The following is a 22,037-nucleotide window of genomic DNA, read 5'->3' as shown; positions in this document are numbered from 1 at the left end:
AAAAAAACAAAAACGTGGCACTGATCGTGTTAGACACCATTTAGCTCTATCAGTCGGCAAAGACTAATCTTCGGAAGCTTTATGTGTAGTCTTCATTAAACACTGTCAAATAGAACACTGGAATCTATTTTAAAAAAATGACATACGAAACACTGGGAACTGTAAACATTTTTTTCCTTCGAGTTTCAAATGCTCAGTAATATAATGGAATGTATAGCATCAAGTGAGGAAACGAGTATTACTTATTTGAAGTCGCACAAAGGCAAAGGAAGCAGTACCGTTTCCTTCCTTCCATTAGCCTTCGCCTTGAAGTGCTTCTCTTATTAATGAAAAATAATGGGCTTGTCCCCCTTACCCTGAGTTGGTTCTTCCAGAAATACTAAGTCTGGCTACGCTACAGAACTCGGCCATTTTCGACATATTATTGCACAGAACTGAGATCCCAGATACTTACAGCCAGCCCCAGATCCAAGAAACCCTCGCAAAGTAGGCTTACTTGTAACATTTTCTCAAACCAGATTTCAAATCATTTAACAAAATAGTATTTCACTACTGCAGTACCCTTACGGACAAGGCATTATTTGTGGGAGGTATTAAAAATGAGATTCCTCTGGGATCATAAAGAACACGTTAAAAGTTCCAGTTTGTTGAGAAGAGTCAACCCTACTCCCACTCCAGTAATGAAAAAGGCCATGAGAATGCCTCTCATATGTTTACGGTAGTTCCATTAAAAAAAACCAAACAAACACTATAAAAACCAGGAACTTGAAGAAAAGAAAGATCAAATATCGTTAGGTAAATATTCATGGTAAAAATGTAAATATGGTGCTGGAAAGGGAATGTTGGGTAGCAAGCCTGTAGTTGTGCTTTCCAATTCCCCTGGTGAAATGCTGACTCAGCTAAGGCCAGACCCTTCCCCCAACCCCCACGCCTGAGAAGCGCAAGCTACGGGGAGGACACGGCTCTTCCCTCCCCCACCCCTCCAGCAAACTGGGCCAATGCTGTGAGTTGCTTTCTTTTTTATTAGTGCTGGAAACCTGCCTTCATGACATGTATTTGCGGACTAAGTGCTTACAGTTCAGAGGAGCAGCCATGGGACGGAGCAGAACCGAGAAGCCACAGGGGAAGGTTGGGGCTGACCTCCTCTGCGCCTTGCGCCTTAATCACCGACCAAGTACAGCAACAGTCCGTATAAGCATCAGCCCAAGCAACGGGTCAAGGAAATTAGTGCATGAAAGGCTACTGCTCATAAATACTTTTAAATGCTTTTAAAATCCAGATGCCGCGAGGCCTAACACTATCCCGCCGCTCGGGAAAGTCATGGATACCATTTGTATAAACCATGTTGTAAACCACCTGCCACTGCGCGATTTCACTCCATTCTAAGACCATCACTAATACGTGAGATGTCCCTGCTCACGCTTTACAGATGAGCAAACCGAGGCCAAAGATCCATGAAATAAGTTGCCTGTATTCATAACCAGTCAAACACACACTCGTGATTCTAGGCTCTCGGTATAAGCATCTTACGCCCAGTTAGTGGGAAAAATAAACACTGGCCAGTTTCAGTTTTCTGTATGCTCATTTTTGGAAAGGGTTCCGTGAATAGCTTTAGTCCCTGCTTATAAATGGCATTCAATAAATACTACTGAACAAATATAACGCATTTGAAACTGAAGTGACAAAAACAGGGACAGAACATTGATTTGCTGCCCCTGAAGACTTACCATCGAATACAGACACCAGTCCAAAGACAGTGTGCGTTAGCAACCATAAAGCAATTCTGAGGACTAACTACTTCTTGGCTTTTCTTTTCCGTTTAAGGACCGTACCCTAAACACCATCACTTTCTTAAACACTTAACGAGAATTATAACTACAACGGCCTCAAGGAATATGCCGGCTGCTTTCCCATCTTGTGAGGAAGGGCACCAGGTGTACCGGACTCCAAAAAACCAAAACTCCTGTAAACGTTCAGCAAGCACAAGTCCTTCTCGTGGTGCTCGCACAGGAGAACAGACACGTCACGTGGTGCCGTGTCATAAAATGTGAAAAGAACGGGACATCTGTAGCTTCTACCCAGGGTCTTAACACCTGGACTGTCTGCACCGAAAAAGCAACAGTGAAAAATAAAAAATCCCTCCAGGTTCGCACAACCCACAAAGAAATACACAGTAGAATTTTCTGGAGGCTTTTGAACATAGGTAGCCAATGGAAATAAACGTGAAGCCGGAAGAGAGCAGAGAGGGGGCTTACCAGGCTTGACAAATGACACCGTGATTCACACCCACTGCTGGGCTATCTCTAATAAGCCACAGAGGAAGCAGCCAATCTCAGCTAATTACCAGATAAAAATGTATTGTGAGGGTTCTAATTAGGAGACGCGGATGGAGGTGATCTAATGATTAAATGCTGCATTCGAGTGACCCCACCATCGATGTGCGGTGGTGCAAGATGTCACTGGAATATTTTGTAGAAACAGTAATTTTGCTTCGAGGAGGGGAGGCGGTAATATTTGTAATGATGGCTGTGAGGTAAACTAATTAAAAGACAGTTCCTACAGGAAGAGGGTGGCTGGGAGCAGCTGTGGCCATTCCACAACCAAGTGCCAAGTCTCAATAGAGGAACGGCAGTCAAGTGGAAAATTTCTGCCTGACCTCTGCCCTTGCTATTAATTTGCAGGAAAACTAATGACACATATACATATTCCCACAAAATTGTTCTAATTGCTAATTTGCCAAAGGAGCCCAGATTCCAAATTAAACATGACTGTAGTCTGTGAAGGAAGCAAGAGCAAAAACCTATAAACTCCGCACAGAGGGTGCTTTGCCTCGCGAGATCATTTGAAGGCTGAACCAACAAGTTAATGAAATGTCAACCTTGTCAACTGCTATAGAAGTTTGTTAACTTTTAAACTTTTGTTTGATGATCACATGCTTGTCTCGTGGAGAAACCATCTTTAGGGAGGAAGGTCACGAGGGAGAGAGAAGATGGAGCATGGGGAAGGATTCAAAACAGGCTCTGTGTTCAGACCAAACCTGCTCTTTTAATTAAGGTCTCTGAAAACAGTGGACTACCCCCCCCCCAAAAAAAAAGAGAGAGAAAGAAAAAAATTTAATTACAGACTTTGAACAGAAGAGCAAATCGGGACTTGGTGTGGGTTTTGCTGTAATCTTGAAATATTCATCTTAATTGTAAACTATTAAATCTTAATATAATCATCAATTAGAAATGAACGTATATGCACTTCGTGTTTCAGATAGTAGTTAAGGTTTTAAAAGATATATATATATATTTTTTTTTTTCCGGGGCATGGAGCAGGAAGGGATTGGACTGGGAGGGTTTCTTTTCCTATTTTTCTTATTGTGTCTATTTTCTATTTAAAAAGAAGTTGCTATGTTTGGAAAAGTTAGTAACTCTGATATTTTCTACATGGCAAGTTTCCGTCATGTGATGATTTCGGCAAAGATAATCGCTTTGAGGGTCTGGCCAGAAGTTAAATTCTTTTGTCACTTAAGATCCGCTGTAGGGTTTTTCTTTTTTAAAATCTCCGTGTGCTCTTAACCACCGTCTTTCCCCCAGCTCCCTTCCAGGAGGACTGTCCTGGGGATCGTACCCATCCCAACTACTGGGACTCTGTCAGCTGCCTCATAATTCTGCTGAGCCCTTTTCTAAAAGATTAATCTCTAGTTTTTAAACAGTAACCTCCTCTCTTCTTTTAAAGATGATGAGTCACTCACATTTTTAAAAAATAAACAAAGCGCTGATGTAAACCCCAGACAGAAACAGACTTGTCCTAAGTATTCCCATAAGAACTCATTTTTATTTTTGTTTGTGCTCTTGCCTCATATGAAAACAGATTCTGAGAACAAAAGACAGACCTGAAACCCAAACACTGGGGCACCTAGCTGCTTAGTAGGGACTTTGAGGCTCACAGAACTCGTTTTTCTGCTCTTGGTGTAACTGCCCTGAGCGGGCTCCAGGCCTGCTTGAACGGCACAGTTTCTAGACGCGATCGCTGGCGTTCAGAGACGGCCGGCCTTTCTGAGGCCTGAGGGACGTCCGTGGGGAGGCTGGGCCGGGGCAGGGGGAGGCTTGGGTTTGGAGCTCCTTGAACCAGGCCCTGCTACCGCAATGGGCCAGGTACTGGCACAGGGCAGTGAATGAGAGGGTGGTGGGGGGTGGGGGTGGGGGGTGCAGGGCTTCATGAGAAACAGTACAGAAAAACAGCTTGTGTGTGTTGTGCTCGAGAATCTTTTATGACTGCCTAATCTTGCTTCTCTAGGCCTAAAGCAAGGCTGTAAGCAGCCCAAAGGATCAGCCATTGCTTTAAGAGTTAAAAGACCCGTGTGGGGGAGGGGGACACTTTGTTTTTGTAGCAGCTAAAAACTATTTCAAAACAGTCCTAATTGCTATGGTTGGAGGAAAAGAGAATGCGTAAAAAGGAAAATGTAATACTGCATTTTGCTTCAAATATCCAAGTTCCTGTAAGCGTTTTATAACATTTTCATAACGAAGGATATACTACCTACGCTATAATTACTTGCCCACCAAATCTGAAGGAATGTGGTTTTTCCAGGATCACGAGAGGTTTCTGGTGTGCAGGAATACCCCGGAGCCATGTGTACTTCTCCTGTCCTCCCGGATTATAAAATAGGGTTTACAGGATTTTCCTGACATTACGATGGGGAAGTCTTCTTCAAAAATCCCTAACAACTTAATAAAGTCATAACACAGACATGCTTCTTTTTGTTGTTATTGTCTTGTCCTCTGAGTTACGCTTCCCTCCAAGGAGACAGCTCAACAAAATTCTCCACGGAGCAAGCGTGGAGACACGAACCCCCAAGCAATACACGTTGGTGTTTACTTTGAGAATGTTACCGAGTTTGGAACAAAAGAATATCCATCAGTCTCATTAGGAGAGTTTACTCTTGTCTGATTTTTTTGCTTCTCTTCCCATGGAAAAGAGAAGAATCTTCTAAAACTCAAAACAGAGCACATGTGGCCCTTCTCAACGTGTGTCAAGAAAGGCTTTTCCCACCGTGGGTACCCAAGGGCTAGAATATACAGCCGCTCCGGGAAACTTTGACACAGCCTTTTCCATGCAGGGCCCGGGCTTCAGAAAATTCAGAGCTTACAAATAAAATAAATTCAAAGCACGGAAAGCCTATTTCATCTGATGCTGGCGGGTCCTCTGCTTCCTCCACACTGGTCCTCGTGACATGGCTTCCTCTCCCCATCGCCTTCGCCCAGAGACACACGGACACAAGCACCTCCTCTGAACCCAAGGAAAGAGTCACAGATCTGCCTCCTTGCCACGTCTTCCTGTTCCTCTCACACACCACGTCCTCCAGAATGCCTGGTGTAGATAGGCTATTTGACGGACACACGGCACGATTCGTGCAGTGAGTGTGTCCGGTTGTGTGTCTGTCCCTCAAGACGCCCAACACCTCACTGGCAGGGAAGGGGCTCTCTTGTTTTACTGCTCTGTGTTTTTAGTAGCATACTTAATAAATACTTGTTGATTAAATACCTTGACCTGAAACGCAGGAATTCCCTTTCCAAAAATACCGTGCCATGTGAGTCCTGGGCGTAATTACCAAAGGAAAGGTTTCCTTCTGTGTGAAACTTCTATGGCAAGCGGGGAGAGGTCTTGTTGAAGGTGTCCGAAGAACAGGAAGGCTCGCCTATGCCTTCCCGTGGGGGATGAGCTTAGAGCTACGTCTAAAAACTCAGGGGTGTCCTGGGATGAGCATACCCTCCAGCGACCCACATGGGAAGACAAGCTCCACAACCGGGTCCAGGGAATGTGTCTATGAGCTGATGTAAGAACAGTCCAAGAAGGTTTTGGCAGTTTCTCTGATGCAATGGAAGAGGGACTGGCTGGATGACTGGATACAACAAATGACACTTACCACCCAAATGGCATTTAGTGAAAAGCAACGTTTACAGCAAAGCATTCTATCACTTAGTGACTAAGAATTTTAAAATAAACATGAAGTTCCTTTTAAACAGAAATGGAAAAAAGAAAAAACTTCATCAACTTACTGGCAAGGCTGTAACATCAAAGTCCCCATCTATGGTTAGATTTGAATCCTGGTGACTGCTTATTTCAAATCAAAGACTCTAGAAGGACACACTGTGCATTCTATTATTTAAGGTGGAATAAATTCATTACGGGCAAAAAAGGAATCGTTTGCACCTTAGAAATGATCATCAGATAGCTCTGTATCCCTAACGTTGAAAGAATCAAGGGTCTGCTGAATGTGTGTGCCTTTTTCCCCCCTTTTTTTGGCAAGGCAGTAAAAATGTATGCAAAACACTACACGTCTACCCTTTATAATTAATTTCCCAATGCCTCACCTATACATATTTTAATAATTCCTGATTTATAAGATGGTATCTATAATAAAATTTTCTATTTTCCAATAAGTGAAAAGAAGGCAGGTTCACTCTGGCAACAGAGTGTCACACAATATCTTGCTTGTCAGGCACCAATTTTTACTTCTTACATGTAAGTTAAAGGATAAGGAATTTATAATGCTGCCTGTGAAGGGAACCACTTTTCATACACAAATGTGATCTTTTTTTTTCCCAAAGGGTAATACAACAGTACATTTACATAAACTAATCCCAACAATCTATGTATTTGACAATGGCAAACCTCACACAGACGGCCTATTGTTGGTTTACATCGTGGAGTTCTTTATATTGGCTTGTAGCGCTGCTCTAGCCGTCAAAGGTTTGACTTGGACACTAAATAAATGGTTATAGAAGTGCTGTGCAGCGATATTGGACTTCTTTGCAAAAGAAAACCTGCTGTGTATGAATTCAAAAGCTATTAATTTTTCAGTCAAAAATATTCGTGCCTATTTCTTTTAATAAAGAAATACTGTGCTGAGCTACTAAGAGATAATGTTGACTAGGGGTAGAGAATTTTCAATAGAACAGTTAAAAATAAATTTAGTAGGAGGTCCCCTTCAAAGTTATAATTTTCTAGAATGTAAAACATTTTTTTTTTAAATACTAATCAAGACAAACCTTCCTTCCCTGTGCATTTCCCCCAGGACTGCTTTCCCCTGTTTACTGGATGCTTCACACTGGTCCTCACGGAGAATCCCAACGGTCCTTTCTCGGCCTGTGCAGGCTTACCTATACTGTGCTCCCTCACAACACCTGGCCCCATCACTCACTGAGCGCCCCCTGGTTTCACGACTCCTTCCCCACTTTCATCCCTCCTCCTCCCAAGGAGCCCCATCACACAACATGCGTCCATCCTAGAGTCTGGAGTCCAAACATTATTCTATCACTGCTTTTAACCCATGGAGGAAGGAAGAGGTAATCTCATTCTCTCCCTTATTACCAGGTTTAAAGACTCCAACCCTTCATCCTGGGGAAAAAAAAAAATCTCCAACAAAAGCAATATGACGAGAGTTCAGAAGGCAAACGATTCCCCTAGCAACTGGCTGTGGCCACTGGGGAACTCCAAGAAGTTGTTCCGGGTCTTACCCACTTGCGTTAACTGGGCTCCGATTACTCCCAAGGACCCTCCTTAAAAGGAGGGGCTGAAGAAGGCAGCACGAATAGCACCGCTGACTACTGAATTCACAATACCGAATGGCCTAGGTTTTTGTTTCCCTTTCTTTTTGGTAGCCTACACATTCAGTCCTCTAGCCACTTACTGCAAAACACATGGAAACTAAGGGCTCTTTCCTAGTAAAAATGGATGCGCAAAGTGTTTAATGATTTTATGTCCTATATCTCAGTAATGTGTTCTGTTTCAGACATTAATTTTGTCTGCCAACTGCGTCTTGGCAGGCTACCATATTTGCTGGGTTAATAGTCTGACTCCGTTTTATTTCTATCACCATAAATCATACATATATGGGTGTATGTTTGCTTTATTTATAGAAAAAAATCAGTCAAAACAGATAAACCAATACTTTGCCATTACGCTGCATCATTGCATATTGATTAAAATTGCTGGTACTAACTATAGATTGTCAACGCTCAATTAATTTTCACACAGTGACTCCAAGCAAAATCAAATAAAGGCAGTGTACCTTTAAATTTTACAAATCTTAAAAATCAAGAAGCACAGCACTCTCTCCATTTTGAATAATCAGTGGAAGCTACTAAGAGATTTTTAGAAATGTAAGTATATGAGAAATACAACTGTTAAAGCGATCAATTTATAGCAAGGAATGAGGCCCAAGACAGGATTTGGGGTTTAGAAACCATCCTTCTGCTTCGATATTAACTGTCTGTGCGTGGATGGCACTCTTCAAGGTTAAGGAAAAGGGAACAAGGCAAGAAGTAGGGATTCCTCAAAGTTAAATGTAATTTCAGCATATTGTGTTTGATCTCCTAACTGCCGAAGAGTAGTACTCACTTTCAACTCTCTAATAACCGTTGCATGCCCTCCATCATTTTAGCCTCCACTTATTCCAAGAGTGTGTTTTCTGTTTCTTTCCTCTGTTACAGTTATACTGGACTAACTCTCACTCCCTTTCTCATACCCGCTGTCTCTCAGCTAACCGAGGCTGAAATGCCTTTTTCTTCTGACTCCAGGGTCTGGCTGTCTTCCTTCTGCGTTCACACCATTTGGAAAGATTTCCACCCCCTCCCAGTGACCAATCACAATACACTGTCATACCCTGCTATAGGACCAATCCTCTGTCCCAAAGAGCTACTCGGGCCCCATGGCCAACGATCTGAATCAGCCTCTATCTTCCTAAATGCCTTGCAACCGCCCTCTTCCTGAAAGGTACCCAGGAACAGTCAACTGCACTCAAGTCCTTTGATACTAACAGCCGCCCCAGTACACTGTCCTGCCTCCCATGCTTGGGGTGGGAAACAGAGAAGAGATACTGTGGGGTTTCTCCCCCCGATGTAGAGCTCGGTACTTACGGGCTGAGGGGCGGCTTTGGGTTCCGTAGACTTCACGTGCAGATGGGTCATCATGGCTTGCAGGCGCTCTTTGTCTTTCGCAAGCTAGTGGGAAGGAAATGCTCTGTTATTTCTTTGAATACAGATGCATTACTATTTTAACATCCAAAATGATACATATTCCAAATTAAACTATAGCACCATTGCACATGACAAAATCTTTCTCATTGCTTAATCGTTTTGAAATCTACGCAACCATTGCCAAACTCCCAAGTAACTGGAGGTGTCAGTGTGAGATTTCTCAACACAAGATGCATTAGCTTTTAACTGGGAAGTTCTAGACCTGCTGGCACCGAGGAGTCCCATAGAACACAGACAGCTAAAAGACAAAAACGTGAGTCATGCCTATTAACCAATCTTATTCACGAGCAAGCCAAAGGAAAACGAGTGAGGTGGCTAAAACTCATAAAATGCATCTTTTGTGGTTGTGGAAAAGCTCTTAAGACACACGGATACATTTATGCAGAATTAACTTCATCTTTCTTAACAGGTAGGCAGAGATTAGCACAATGCTGCTGAGCAATATTGGCAGGGCAGGCACGGGGACAAGGGATGACAAGTTCTCATCTCCAGAGGAACGTAGAATAAGCCTGACCATTCACTTATTCAATATGGGAGTACCTGTACGCATTAGTCTCACCTTAACAAACATTTAAGTCTTCTCGTTGTACAAAAAATTTTCTTCTGAAGAGATACAAGTTTCTAATCCGATGTACATCCTTGCACTCAAAATATACTAGCTGCTTCTTTCTTTATGCTTGCCTTGAACTGTTTTAACATGATGATATTTTTGACAATTCAAGGCAGCTGGGCACAGGGGATGCAAAATAACTGATTCTAGGTAGTTTTGCCATAAGCGTCTTTGCCACATAACTAATCGGCCGTAAGACAATTTTACCATAGAAGATCGAATCATGACAAATGAAAGAGGGACGTTCCTGAAAAAGGGCAAAATGAAACATAGAAAATGAATAGCAAAATGAAACGGCCTCTCCATGAAACACATCTGAGTACATTCGAAGTGTCCAGTGCAGACTGATGGCAAGACAGCACAAGTAATGGGTATTATTTTGTGAATTGTACCAAAGCACTTATCTTCCAATTATTCAGAGTATCGTACGTTTTCTGGTTGCTCTCATTCATTCCCATTCAGCTCTGCATTTTTTTCTTTTATCGATACAATCCCATCCTTCAGGAGGAGAGGTATCCGTTTCCAAATACTAGAATACATGTGTCTAACTGAGCTCTGCACGGCTCTGTCAAAGCCTTCTACTCGGTCACTTGCTCTTGGCATACGGTCTCATGCCTACGGAGAGACGTTCCAAAATTCTATGGGACGTGTGGGTTGGAAATTCTGGGCCACGGTATATGCCATTACAGGGCTAAGATTTATATAATATAAAAATGGAAGTACCTTGTCAATGGCGAAATGAAAGCAAACTGTCAAACCAAATTGTCAACCAGTTATTATTATTATTTTTTAATCCCTTAGGGCAAAATTGCCTTAGGACAGTTAGTTCTGTGGTGCAAATGACTGCAGCAGACAGGCCTACAGCAAAGATGCTTACCGCGAAAATACCAGACACGATGATAATTACCTCTGTAAAGTAAGTGGGAAGTATATCTTCAAAAGATAAAGGTATAGTTAAGAGAAGAGCTGTGGAATTTGGGGGAAATGTAGAAGAGATTAATGAATGAGTGAACAGAGAGGGAGAGAGAGACACAAAGAGAAAAGGGGGGTGGTAGAGAGAGTCTAAGATCAGCACTTTTATACACCATTTGTCCAAAATAATGCCTTTGAACTGGGGAGGGACTCATTTCTTCTATGTCACATAATCAACCTTAAACCTTTGAAATATCAAGTTTTGGGGGCACTTGGCTGGCTCAGTTGGTAGAGCGTGTGACTCTTGATCTCAGGGTTGTGAGTTTGAGCCCCACGTTGGGTGTAGAGATTGCTTAAAAATAAAATCTTTTTTTTTTCCAAAAAAGCGTTTTATTTATTTATTTGAAAGAGAAAGGGAGAGCAAGCGAGCTGGGGGAGGGGCCGAGGGGGAGGGAGAGGGAGAGAATCTCAAGCACACTCCAGCATGGGGCCTGATGGCAGGGCTCGATCTCACGACCCCGAGATCATGACCTGAGCCGAAACCAGAAGTCAGAGGCTCAACCGACTGAGCCACCCAGGTGCCCCCCCAAAAATAAATTCTTAAAAAAAAAAAGAAAAGAGAAAAGAAATACCAGCTTTTCATAAGCTGAATTATTCCAAAAAAAAAAAAAAGTCAAAGAAGACATTTTAAAATAAAGGTGTTTTCTAAGGGAAAGGGGCTGTTTCAGCATTTGCGGAAAGGCAGAGGAAAGGGAAAGGTACGAAAGCAAGAGAGAAAAAGCTTTCGGCTTATCCTGGCTGGATGACTCAGTCTCAAGCCGTATCACATTGGATTTTTTTCCTTTTTATTCCCTTGTGGTGCAGGGAGGAATAAATTAAGAAGAAGAAAAAAAGCCTTACAGTGTTAGCATTTATCTTTCAACAAACAGGAAATGAAAACGATACCATATTAGGAGCCACTTTACGTTATTCGTCTTCTGTGCTTTAGTAAGTTATTGAACGGCCGAACTAAAAGATGCTCTGAACACATAATGCCAAAGGAATTTAGTTTTCCAAAGTGGCTCAGTTAGAACAATTAAAATGTTCGCAATGGCATTCTTCTACAGTTATTCGTATTTCTGTAGTTATTTGGTTTTTTTTTTACTGTGTTTTAAGTTTTTAGATGTTAGAGCCAAAATATTCTTAGAATTCTAAAAAATGTTTTGTCTTAAAAGTTATCATGACGCACAAGGAATGAAGGCATATCTATTAGTCTTTTTTAAAAAACGAGTAGTCTGCCGTACTGAACGTTACAAATTAAAGGGTGAGGGGTGATATTTACTTAAGAGTCTGATGAATATTAATTGTAACTTAATTTGGGGGTAAACATTGTTGATGTAGCAATTAACCAAGACCAAGGAGAAGGAAATCAAATTCCCAGCATCAAAAGGAATCATCACCTCTACGTTCCATCCAGATGGCTACCATGCTGACATTTTACTGGTCAAATGTAATAACACTATGTCGCAAACACATACCTAGAGTTTGTACACACAGCCCCATCCATAAACCCTGGAGGTTACTGCCATGGGAGACAATTTTTCACTTCTCCATGAGAATATTAACGTAGAATTGATTGTCCATTTTGAAATTACCCAGGTTCCTTATTTGGCCTCACGCTCAATTCTACCATCCTAGCTCGGCTTTATTATAAAAGATGGGCAAGGTTACAGAAAAAAGGCAAAAATCCAAGTTTCTGTTTTTGTTTGATCAGAGCTAACTAGCATGTAATACATTCTTGGATGGGTTCTGGATTTTTACCATCAGTCACAGCTCTAACTCTAACACAAACCCTTTTAACAATTACAGAAAAAAAAAAACAAAACACTTGCCAAATTCACTTTTTGTTGTTTTAGGCAAAAAGGCTAATATTTCACACCTATTGAAACCACATCCTCTCTCTACTGGGGCTGTCTTACTTTTTTAATACTCACTGGCCCTTCGAAAAGCTTTCCGATTCTTTGTTACTTTTTATGCCACCATTCCATGCATCCCTATCCATTTTCACGGCATCCTTTCATTATTATGACAACACAAACATTTAATATTAGCAAGTATATATATTCCAGCATTCCCTCATAAACTGAATCCCATGCAAAGCAAAGCAAAGGAGGATGAGAAATGTACTCCAAAGGTCAACTAAAAATTTGGTTGGCATATTAAAACAATTTTTTATGCTGTGCTATCAGAAATCCCGCTCTAAAAGCTTTCCTGGTGGATACGGGAGGGGTATATCTGGTATAAAAGGAATGCCAACGGGCCCCACACGGAGGGGACCCTCTCGTACAATGTTTATTAGCAGGCTGTTCCCCAATTTTGGGGAGAGACAGCAGAGCAAAAAAGGATGAAGGTCGTGGGCACTGCAGTCAGACTATACTGGATTCAAATTCTGGCTCTGGGACTCTGAGCACATTATGTAACCTTTTTAAGTATTTAGTTTCTTCTTCTAAATATGGAATAATACTCTCTGAACTTCTGAAGAGTTGTTTTGAGGATTAGATAAGTTCTTGCACATAACAAGCTTAGCATGGAGCCTAGTGCTTCACGGATGCTCAGAAATGTCTTTCTTTACGGGGAAGTTCCATCAGTCTCGTCTGTTTAGACTTCAACCGGTTGAGTATATGCTTGGACCCCGGGTCCCTGTAACAGGAGTTCTGTGGAGTTTGCAGGGCGCCTAGCTGGGGAGAGAATTTTGATGTTTTGAAGAATGAAACAGAAATCGTAGGAGAGACAAAGCCCATTGCTTATGGATTGATTTCCTTGGTTCTCGCGGTCTCATTCCCTCATCCTAGGCAAATGCTTTTTCTCCCCTTGGCTGAGATAGGTCATCCCCTCTTCTATTAGCCATGGCCTCAAATGAGGTTTCAGCCAGTCCGGGCTGTGAAAGGCTGGAACGTGTGTATTGCTCGGGACACACTGATAACCGCCGAAGGCAAGGAGCTCCGTTCAATGTCTTCAAAGATAAAAACTGAGGAGATTAAACTCATTCTTTGAGCAGAGAAAAGGGAACATGGTTTTAGGTTCATTTAACATAATCACTTTATATGTTGTCTGGAGGACTAATCATTTTAAGCCCAATTTGGCGGTTCTCGCTTGTGAGAAACAGAATCTGAAATAAATGAAGGATTCTGGATGCGTAAAAATGTTTGAATTACCGAGGACAGATGTGAAGAAAGGACCAAGTGACTCATTTGATTTCACGGAGGCAAAGACTGTACGTCAAATCCTCTCGCCCTACTCTTGTATTTTACAGTTGGGGAAACTGAGGCTCCAAGGGTGAACTCACCCAAGATTACGGAGCTGGGAAGGGGCAGAAGTAAGACTAGAATTCCAGTTGCCTGGTTAGACTTTCCCACGCCGGTGTGACTCTGAGAGGCACCTGGGATGCTGACTGAAAGCACAAATGTTTGCCATTCTTCCCACTCCGTCCGGTGAACCCCCGCCACAGACCCTCCAAGGCAGGGTGAGATACGGAGCTCCAGCAGGCGCTCCACGGGGGAGCAGGCAAGTCGGGATTATTCCCAGACAATGACAGTCCCCAATTTAATTGACTTGGGGTCTCACCTAAATTCGCCAAGCCCAACATGCCAAGCAAGGGGACGTGGGAGTAAAAGTTTTAATAAGGACTCCACGTGTCTGGGTTTAATGTGCTCGTTTTGGGAGACAGGACTCTCTTCCATGGACTGAGTCCTAACAGCAGCTGTCCTGTCTTACATACGATGAGGATGCAAACGGAACTGACTGAGGCAGAGCGCATCCCGTTTCATGGGTCTCTAAGTACGTATGATCAAAAGAAGAAAAACAAGAAGAAAAAAAAAACCACCAAACAAAACAGCGATTTGGAAGGAGGGGAAATGAAATTCTTCTAGCCGACTATTTACCAAAGAGTTCTGTCTGACCCACTCTATCAAACTCAGGGTCATTCACACGCCTTCAAAGCTCAGCGCCAGTGAAAACTCCTACATGATTTCTTTAACACAACTGCAGCTCTCAGGTGGTAGGGAACCTATGGCTCATTTCACCCCAATGGAAGAATTTCCCTACTTTTATTGTATTCTGTCACCATCTTAACATTCCTTACGTGTTATTATTAAAGACTCTCTTGACATTTAAAGCAGACGCACACTAATACTCAGTCATAGTCTAGGAATTCTAATGCTCCCAGAGTTAAGCAGGATTTTAAATTATGAAAAATAAGTGTCTTGGTTTTCAAAGAGGGACGTGGAAGTGAGAAACCCAGAGACCCCCTCTTCTTTTTCTTGGCTCCAGTCACAAAGCCGTGACACGATGCAGGGATGATGCCATCAGGACTTCTTCCCCACATGCTCCGAGCTCACTCAGGGGAGAGTCAGGAGACTCCGTGAGGCCACTGCTCTGAAGGACTGTCCTGAGGGCTGCCTTCACTGGTGTTAGGCCCAAAGTGGGACGCGTTACAGATACTGTATCTGCAGAAGTCCAGGAAGCTGGTGTGATTACAGACGGCACCGCTAATGGTACAGCCATCACACGTGAAGTCCCTGCAGTAACTGATCCGTGTTAGGCTTAACGTCTCCCTCTGCTATTGAAACGTGCACACTTTCTCCCTGCTGATGTTTTCTTGGGGCTTACAGTTCCCGCTGTAGATGATTTAGAAAATTTCCAAGGGATTCCTGTGTCACCAAGTTCCAGCCTTGCCCGGCTGCCATGGATTGCTGAGGATGGAGCTCCATGAGGCAGGGAAAGGCATGGCCTCCCAAGCCGGGTTTTAAGACCAGTGATCTGCAATGGCTGTGTGTCCTACATGGAACCTCAGTGAACCAGGATGAGCCTTCGAGACAAGAGCGAGGCAGCAGTGCCATGAAAGGAGGCTGGGCTAGAATCTTGGGCGTTGCCCAGTATCTGCCATTGGCTTTGAACAAGTGAATGAGACCTTCTAAACTTCAGTTTCCTCATCTGGAAGAGGAGAGGTACCGAGAATTACTTCTTTCACTCTAAGAGCCAATGACTGTTAAGGTCATCAGTGACTTAGGAACACCTTCTCAAAGGAGAAGAAAGGCACATGTCATTAGATGTCTGATGTATACTGATGTCCAAATGTTCTATTTTTCCGTCAAAAAAAAAAAATGGACTCTTAGGATTGAGGAATTCAGGAAGTACCTACTCACACGGGGGTTGTGAGGGTTCAATGAAATGAGGGGTAGGAAGCACCTAGCATACTGCCTTGGCATATAGTAGGAACTCAGTAAACACCCTTTCCAATGGGTTCCCAGCTCCTTTATAAATTACGAGCAGAAGAGGAGGCATTAAACAGCTCTCCTCCAAAGCCAATGGATTCACAGGGATCATCTCAGTGAACAGCTCATTCCATTTTGCCAGGTACTTCCCCAGTTTTGAAACTGGAAACCCCAAGTCCCAGGAAAGCCAGCTGTGAAGGCTGGTCATCCTACTTCTTGAGGAACAGAGAGATGAACTGAAGAAAGAACATACATTCTTCCACTATCCTCCCTCACACTACGATCAAGGCAAATCCTCACATGGCTCTCTTGGCCTGGAGGGTACTTGCCCCCTGCCCCTTCCCGTGTCTGCCCCACCAAGCTTCCGATGCTTCCTCTTATAAACAACCCCTGGTGTGGAGTGAAGGCCATGCTAGTCTTCCCTCCTTGCAAGGCTGCACGTGCAGGAAGGAAGGGGCTGTCTTGCTTCTCCGCATCCAGTGCTCAGAAGACCGTAGGTGCTTGATAAATGGTGACTGAGTGGAATTGAATTATTAAAGACAAAAGGTCCCACCCCTCCACTCTCACCCTCTGCCCGGGTCAGGCAGAGCATCCCCATCGGTTTGATCGGCTCTTTTCCCCCTTGGCTGCTTTCAGTATTCACTTTAAAGGGTCTAGAGGCTGAGGGATGGCAGGAATCCTGTCCTGATCCCTGGCCCCGGACACATGCTGAGCTGTGGACATGAGGAAACACTGGCTCTCCAAGGCTTTTTTTTCCTTTCATTCAAAACCCATCTTCATACATGAGAGGAGGACACGCTGACAACTGAGCAAGGGCATGTGATCAGTGAAACCAACATACGTGGCCAGAAAAATGTATCTGTGCCATGAACGTCTCAGCTTTCTGAGAGAGGGAAGTCTGTTTGAAGACTTTTTCTTGTCTACTAAATCAGATGCTTTTCCCTTTTCCCAAGATGGAATTCCGATCTAGCCACTAAAATACCTTGTGTGCCATCTCTTTCACAGCTCAATGACTGAGACAGTTCACAAGCATATCCCGTCTAAGTGAACCCAGGCAAGTAGATTCATATGAATTTAAATCCTTTGGGCATCAGGGCTGGTGCTCAAGTATTAAGGAAGCTTCAGTGCTTCCTTACCATCCAGCCCATGGCATATGGGGGCCATTCTTAATCTCAACCTATTTCCGTATCCTGTGTCTGAGGCTCCTGTCTTGTGTGTGTGTGTGTATGTGTGTGTGTGTGTGCGTGCACGAGCACGCACGCGCACACACACATTTCGTGACCTATGTAAGACCATGCATATTGATTGTGGGAACACCATTCCCCTCCAGTTCTAAGCTCTCCTCTTGTCTGCATAGCATCCAGAAGAATCTGTCAAAAGAAAGCTTCTGACAGATAAAATCTTAAAATACATTCCCTCACCCCCAAAAGCCATGTCCTTCACCCAAATGATTACTATGGCGTCCATCTATCTTGATGTTAGGTGCGCATATGTACAGCGCAGGCAGCGCAGACAAATGCTCTACAACGCTGGGCTTCCAGGTGATAGACGGGGTTAATCACCATCGAGTCCACTGCTAAAATGTCAAAAATTACAACTGTCTTTGTCATAGTGAAATGTGGTTAGAAACATTCCAAAAGGCTGAGAATGCCCACTAAGATGTCTTCTTGACCCCTCTTCCCTTTGAGACCAGGAACGGGGTGCAACATGAGAACTGAATTAACCACTCTGTTAACAAGTTCCACATAACGAGTCCACTGCTAGGAAAACATGCATTATATATTGTGGTAACTTCCCACAAAAATAACATGAATGCATCTCACACACTATGCTGACGGGATAGGCTTAAGTCAGACTTCGTAGCCCATCATCTTGATTTCGTCCTGGTTGCCTTAACTTTCAACACCGAATTGTGAAGGCTTTTCATGTGATTCAAGCACAGCGTTGCACAGAAAGCACCAAGAACGAAAACATCTCAAGCCAGAATCCCCCGAAGCTAACAATGGTTATTAAAATTTTTTTTTCACCTAATTCTTTAGGAGGGGTTCATTAGAGGTGAGAAACCAAAGAGCCTTCTGCTTTGGGTCAGAGTTCTGGGGTGTAGATCTGGGGGGCTAGAAATGGGCAGCACTCAAGTGGCTTTCATTCATCACGGTCACATCTGGTGCTGGCTGACGATACCCTGCAGAATTCTATGGAACCCTTTCGTGACGACACTCTAGGGTAGACATAATGAACCTCCACTGATCTATGATGTAAGATCCAATTTGAGCTTATTGGCATTATTGTTCTGATGGGGGCACACGTGTGGCTTTGCTCCCAGATGTAGACACCAGAGGTCTAAGTACTGCTGTGCAGAGAAAGGCCTGGCGAGCCGGGGTGGTAGGGGGAGGCTGCTCCTCCCAACAATACAGGGATCAGCCTTGGGGGATTGTTCTGGCTTTGACGGCTCTTTTCGGTAGTGCTACGCTGTGCAAATGTTTTTCAAGTTCAAGTTAACGAATAGGAATTCTGGAAAATACTTGGAAGTTCAGGTACTTCCGGGTCTGGGGAATGCCTTCTTTAAAGCAAGCAGAAGTAGCCGTGGGGTTGGTCATGCCCAGGGCATCCCCAATGGAGGGGGTGATTCGTCAGTGTGCTGTGGCGGGAATGGGGGGATGATGCCAAAGGGAAATAAGAGACAGGCTGTTCAAGCATAAGGACACCTCCTCAAAGTGTTCTCGGCTGCTGCAGGGACCTGGCTTCCCCAACACCGCAGGTCCTATGGGCACAGCGACTGTTTGTTAAGTCAATTAAATAGTACATTTGCAGACACGGGTACAAGAAATGGCAAATCTGACACCACAAATATGGAAACGCTGACGTGAGACGAAGAGGACGCCCACAGTGAGGACGGCTGGTGGGTCTAAGTGTACCTTGTCCTAGACTGTCCCGTAATGTTCCAGAATTGCCACCCAAAGACCTCTCACCTCTGGCTCAGGGCGAGGGTTCTTCAACAACTAAACACTGCTAACATTTTCTTGTATATTTCAATATTTCATCTACTTGAATAATAACTAATGGATAAAATTGGCTTTGGCCCATCTCTAGCACTGAAACTCTCTTTTCAAAAACTAATGATGTACCGTATGGTGACTAACATATCTGAATGAATGAATGAATGAATGAATGAAAGAAAGAAAGAAAGAAAAACTCTTTTGAGCGTGTTTCTAGTGTTTTCAAGAACCCATCAGTATCAGCTAGCACTACCCAAGGCGGGGACAGTGCCACTGGAAAATTACCTATCTACAGTCTGTTTTTTCTTTAAAATGTAAGAACCAGGAAGGCAACCTTGACCATTCTGCTCACTCTTGCAACCCTTAACTGGCTTCACAAGGTTGCTGCTACGTTACAGGCTCTGGGTGATGTGTGCTAAATGAATCGGCAAGATAAATGGATGAATGAATATTTATCAGCCCACTTTCCGTGATCCCCGCGATGCACAAGTACTTGTTACGTGAAGCTGCTGTTGGGGAAATTCGACCATTATGGTGACTAGAATGGTTTTATATACCGAGGTGAAGAAGGAAGAGGAAGAAGGGGTTCGCAGACCTTCAGGAGGCCAGGAGCCTAAGGGAACAGGTTGCTATTATATGATGTGATGCGAATGGGTTTTTATGAATCCTCTGGGGCAGGGGTTGTTTGGCAAACTTCTATAAGAGCCAGCCAGATAGTAAATGTTTTCAGCTTGGCAAACCATAAGGGACTTTGGTGCAACGACGTGACTTTTCTATTGTAGTGCCAAAGCAGCCATGGCCATAGATGACGTGTCAATGAATGGGTGTGGCCATGCTCCAATATAACCTCATATATGGACGCGGAACTTCACATGCTTTATTCTTCTTTTGATCTCTCCCCTCCCCCCCACTACTCAACATGTAAAAACCTTTCTTAGCTCTTGGGACTGGGCTCCTGATCTGCAGTTTGGCAATTCCTGCTCTTGACAAGCATTATGCGATCACTCTAACAATTCCTTCAGCCTTTGAAGAAACCGAGCCCTTCAGAATGAGCCTGCCCCTTCCTCCATTAAAGCGAAGTCTCAAGCAAAAATATTATGAGGAATACCACAGGTAACTACCCCATAGTAACTTCTGGCCCGATGATCTTTGATCCCTATCATAAGCTGAAAACCCTTCCTTCAGTTTGACTTAGGGCTGAAGGATGAAGGGAAATCTATAAGTAAGTAAAATCTACAAATAATCAAAGAATATTCCTAAGGGTCTGCAACGCTACCAGGCCACACCCACCAAAAAACAACCCTAAAGCTTCCAGGGGAGAAGCACTTGACTTACTGATGATCTAACTCCTTTCCTTCCCTTGCCAGCTCTTGGGGAGAGTAAGGAATAATGAATAAAGTCGATAATCAGTTCCTCAGTAATGAACAATGGCCCCACACTCTCAAACCTGGAGTCCGGAACACCTACTTGGGCAAACCATGACACTCTGTGAAACACTTTATTCTAACCAAATGTTGAGAATTTAATTTTATCAACTAAATAAATGCAGGAACTTGTATCACCTTATAACCACCAATACATAAAGATTTTAGGTAGCAAGAGCCATAAAGTTTGTTCTGTTGAAACCAATTTTTCAAGGGCTTACTACACATCAATCGGAAGTGAACTTTGGGGGGGGGTTGATAAATACCGCTACTGTTTTCCTTCTGAAGAAATATGCTAAATTTAAAGATGTTTCCAAAGACTTACGTAAAAATTTGGGGATTTTATGATGTGCCCTTTGCCTGTATGAATATCTTACTGTTCTTATAATAAGTTCATCTCTGTAGTCTGAATGGAAAAATATTAACTAGCTAAAGAAAACTTTTGAGACAATCTTACTAAAAAAATGTAATTTGTCAAATAAGATGATAACTAATTAAAAAAAAATCCTTTCTATCCTGAAAAGTCACAACAAAAAGTTTAAGTGTGTTTTGGCTGATTTTTCTCTGCAACTATTTGAAGCTGTAAATGACTTAACTCAGTAAAATTCCAAATGTAATTATCTTCTGTACTTAGCCTAGGGCTCTCCATATATCTCGGCGTTGCTGTCTTGCATACAAAACAGGCTTTCCGATGGCTGGTAACAATATAATGTACAACACTGTTTTAATTTCCCCTAGTCGGCTAACCTCTTGCCTACACTAAACCAGCCAGAGGAAGAAGCCACAGTGAGTCATCAAGCACTCAAAAGCATTTTGGAACTCGGTTGCATAAATGGGGTTTGCAGGGTCAGGCTTCTGCGATTGTACATTTTAATAATCTCCATTTCTGACCCAATTTTTACTTTTAGAAACGAATTTTCTATTAATTATACCAAGAATGGAATTATTGTTAAAATATGGTGGTTCACCAACAAGTGACATCAGGAGGTGGAACCCACATTAAAAATGCCCCCCCCCCATCCCTCACAGCTGTGATCCACAGGAAAATATGCGGAAGTTTATTTTCTATAGTCACAAAATACATTCGACACGGCCCAAGGGATTGCCAAATACAAGACTATACTTACATATTGATACATGTTTACATATTACATATCTGAATACATGTTTGTGCGTGTGCGTGCATATTTAAAACGTGTGTGCTGAACCCTCGGTTCGTCTCAGTGATGGAGGGAAAAGGGGACGAGTTAACATGAGGAATAAATCCACACACAGCTTCGATGTTGACTTCTGACCGCATGCTCGTGTGTATGCGTGGGCACGTGTGTGCGCGTGTGCGTGCTACACTCGCGTGTGCTTTCCACCCCCATCCATTCTCTCTCAATCTCTCTCCCTGGCTCGTCTCCCTAACTCCAGGTTAGCGATATTGGCAACTCCGGGGACTTACATTAACAACAGAGAAAGTTTAAGTTTTCAACTTAGAACGTTTTCCATTTGCAGGAGAAGACACAAGGGAGGGGAAGTGAGAGAGAGAGAGAGAGAGAGATGGAAAGCTCACAGAGGTGGCGGGGAGTTCGAGGCAGACACGGAGTTGCACAGAACTTGGAAACGTCTGAGCAGCAGCGCCAAAGAAGGAGCTGAAGGTGAACTTTCCCGAAGAGTGAGAGGAAAGAGAAGAGAAGAGAAAGAACAACAACCAGTTTCGGACCTTCCATTCAATAATGAGTACACAGGAACTCATTTCAGAACACTACAGAAATTTGGGATTTGAGGAATACTGAGGTAATATTAAAAATAAATGCGGTTTTACCTGT

At 43.2% G+C, this 22,037-nt stretch overlaps 1 protein-coding gene across 11 annotated transcripts in view; it reads right to left on the bottom strand.

Annotated features, from left to right (window-relative positions):
• Positions 1-22,037, bottom strand: part of FOXP1 (forkhead box P1) — a 576,958-nt gene that overhangs the window by 22,108 nt on the left and 532,813 nt on the right. For all 11 annotated transcript variants that reach the window (XM_040628561.1, XM_040628562.1, XM_040628558.1 and 8 more), the window contains 2 exons: positions 22,034-22,037; positions 8,910-8,993 (listed from right to left, as the gene is read on the bottom strand). The exon at positions 22,034-22,037 is cut by the window's right edge and continues 84 nt beyond it. In XM_040628561.1, coding sequence (XP_040484495.1) covers positions 8,910-8,993; positions 22,034-22,037 — 88 coding nt within the window. The remainder of the gene's footprint in view (positions 1-8,909; positions 8,994-22,033) is intronic.

Source organism: Ursus maritimus, unplaced genomic scaffold (genome assembly GCF_017311325.1).
Source record: "Ursus maritimus isolate PB19 unplaced genomic scaffold, ASM1731132v1 scaffold_14, whole genome shotgun sequence".
NCBI classification, from domain to species: Eukaryota; Metazoa; Chordata; class Mammalia; order Carnivora; family Ursidae; genus Ursus; species Ursus maritimus.
The sequence above is the reverse complement of the archived record's forward strand: the minus strand, read 5'-3'. Positions and strand labels throughout refer to the sequence as shown.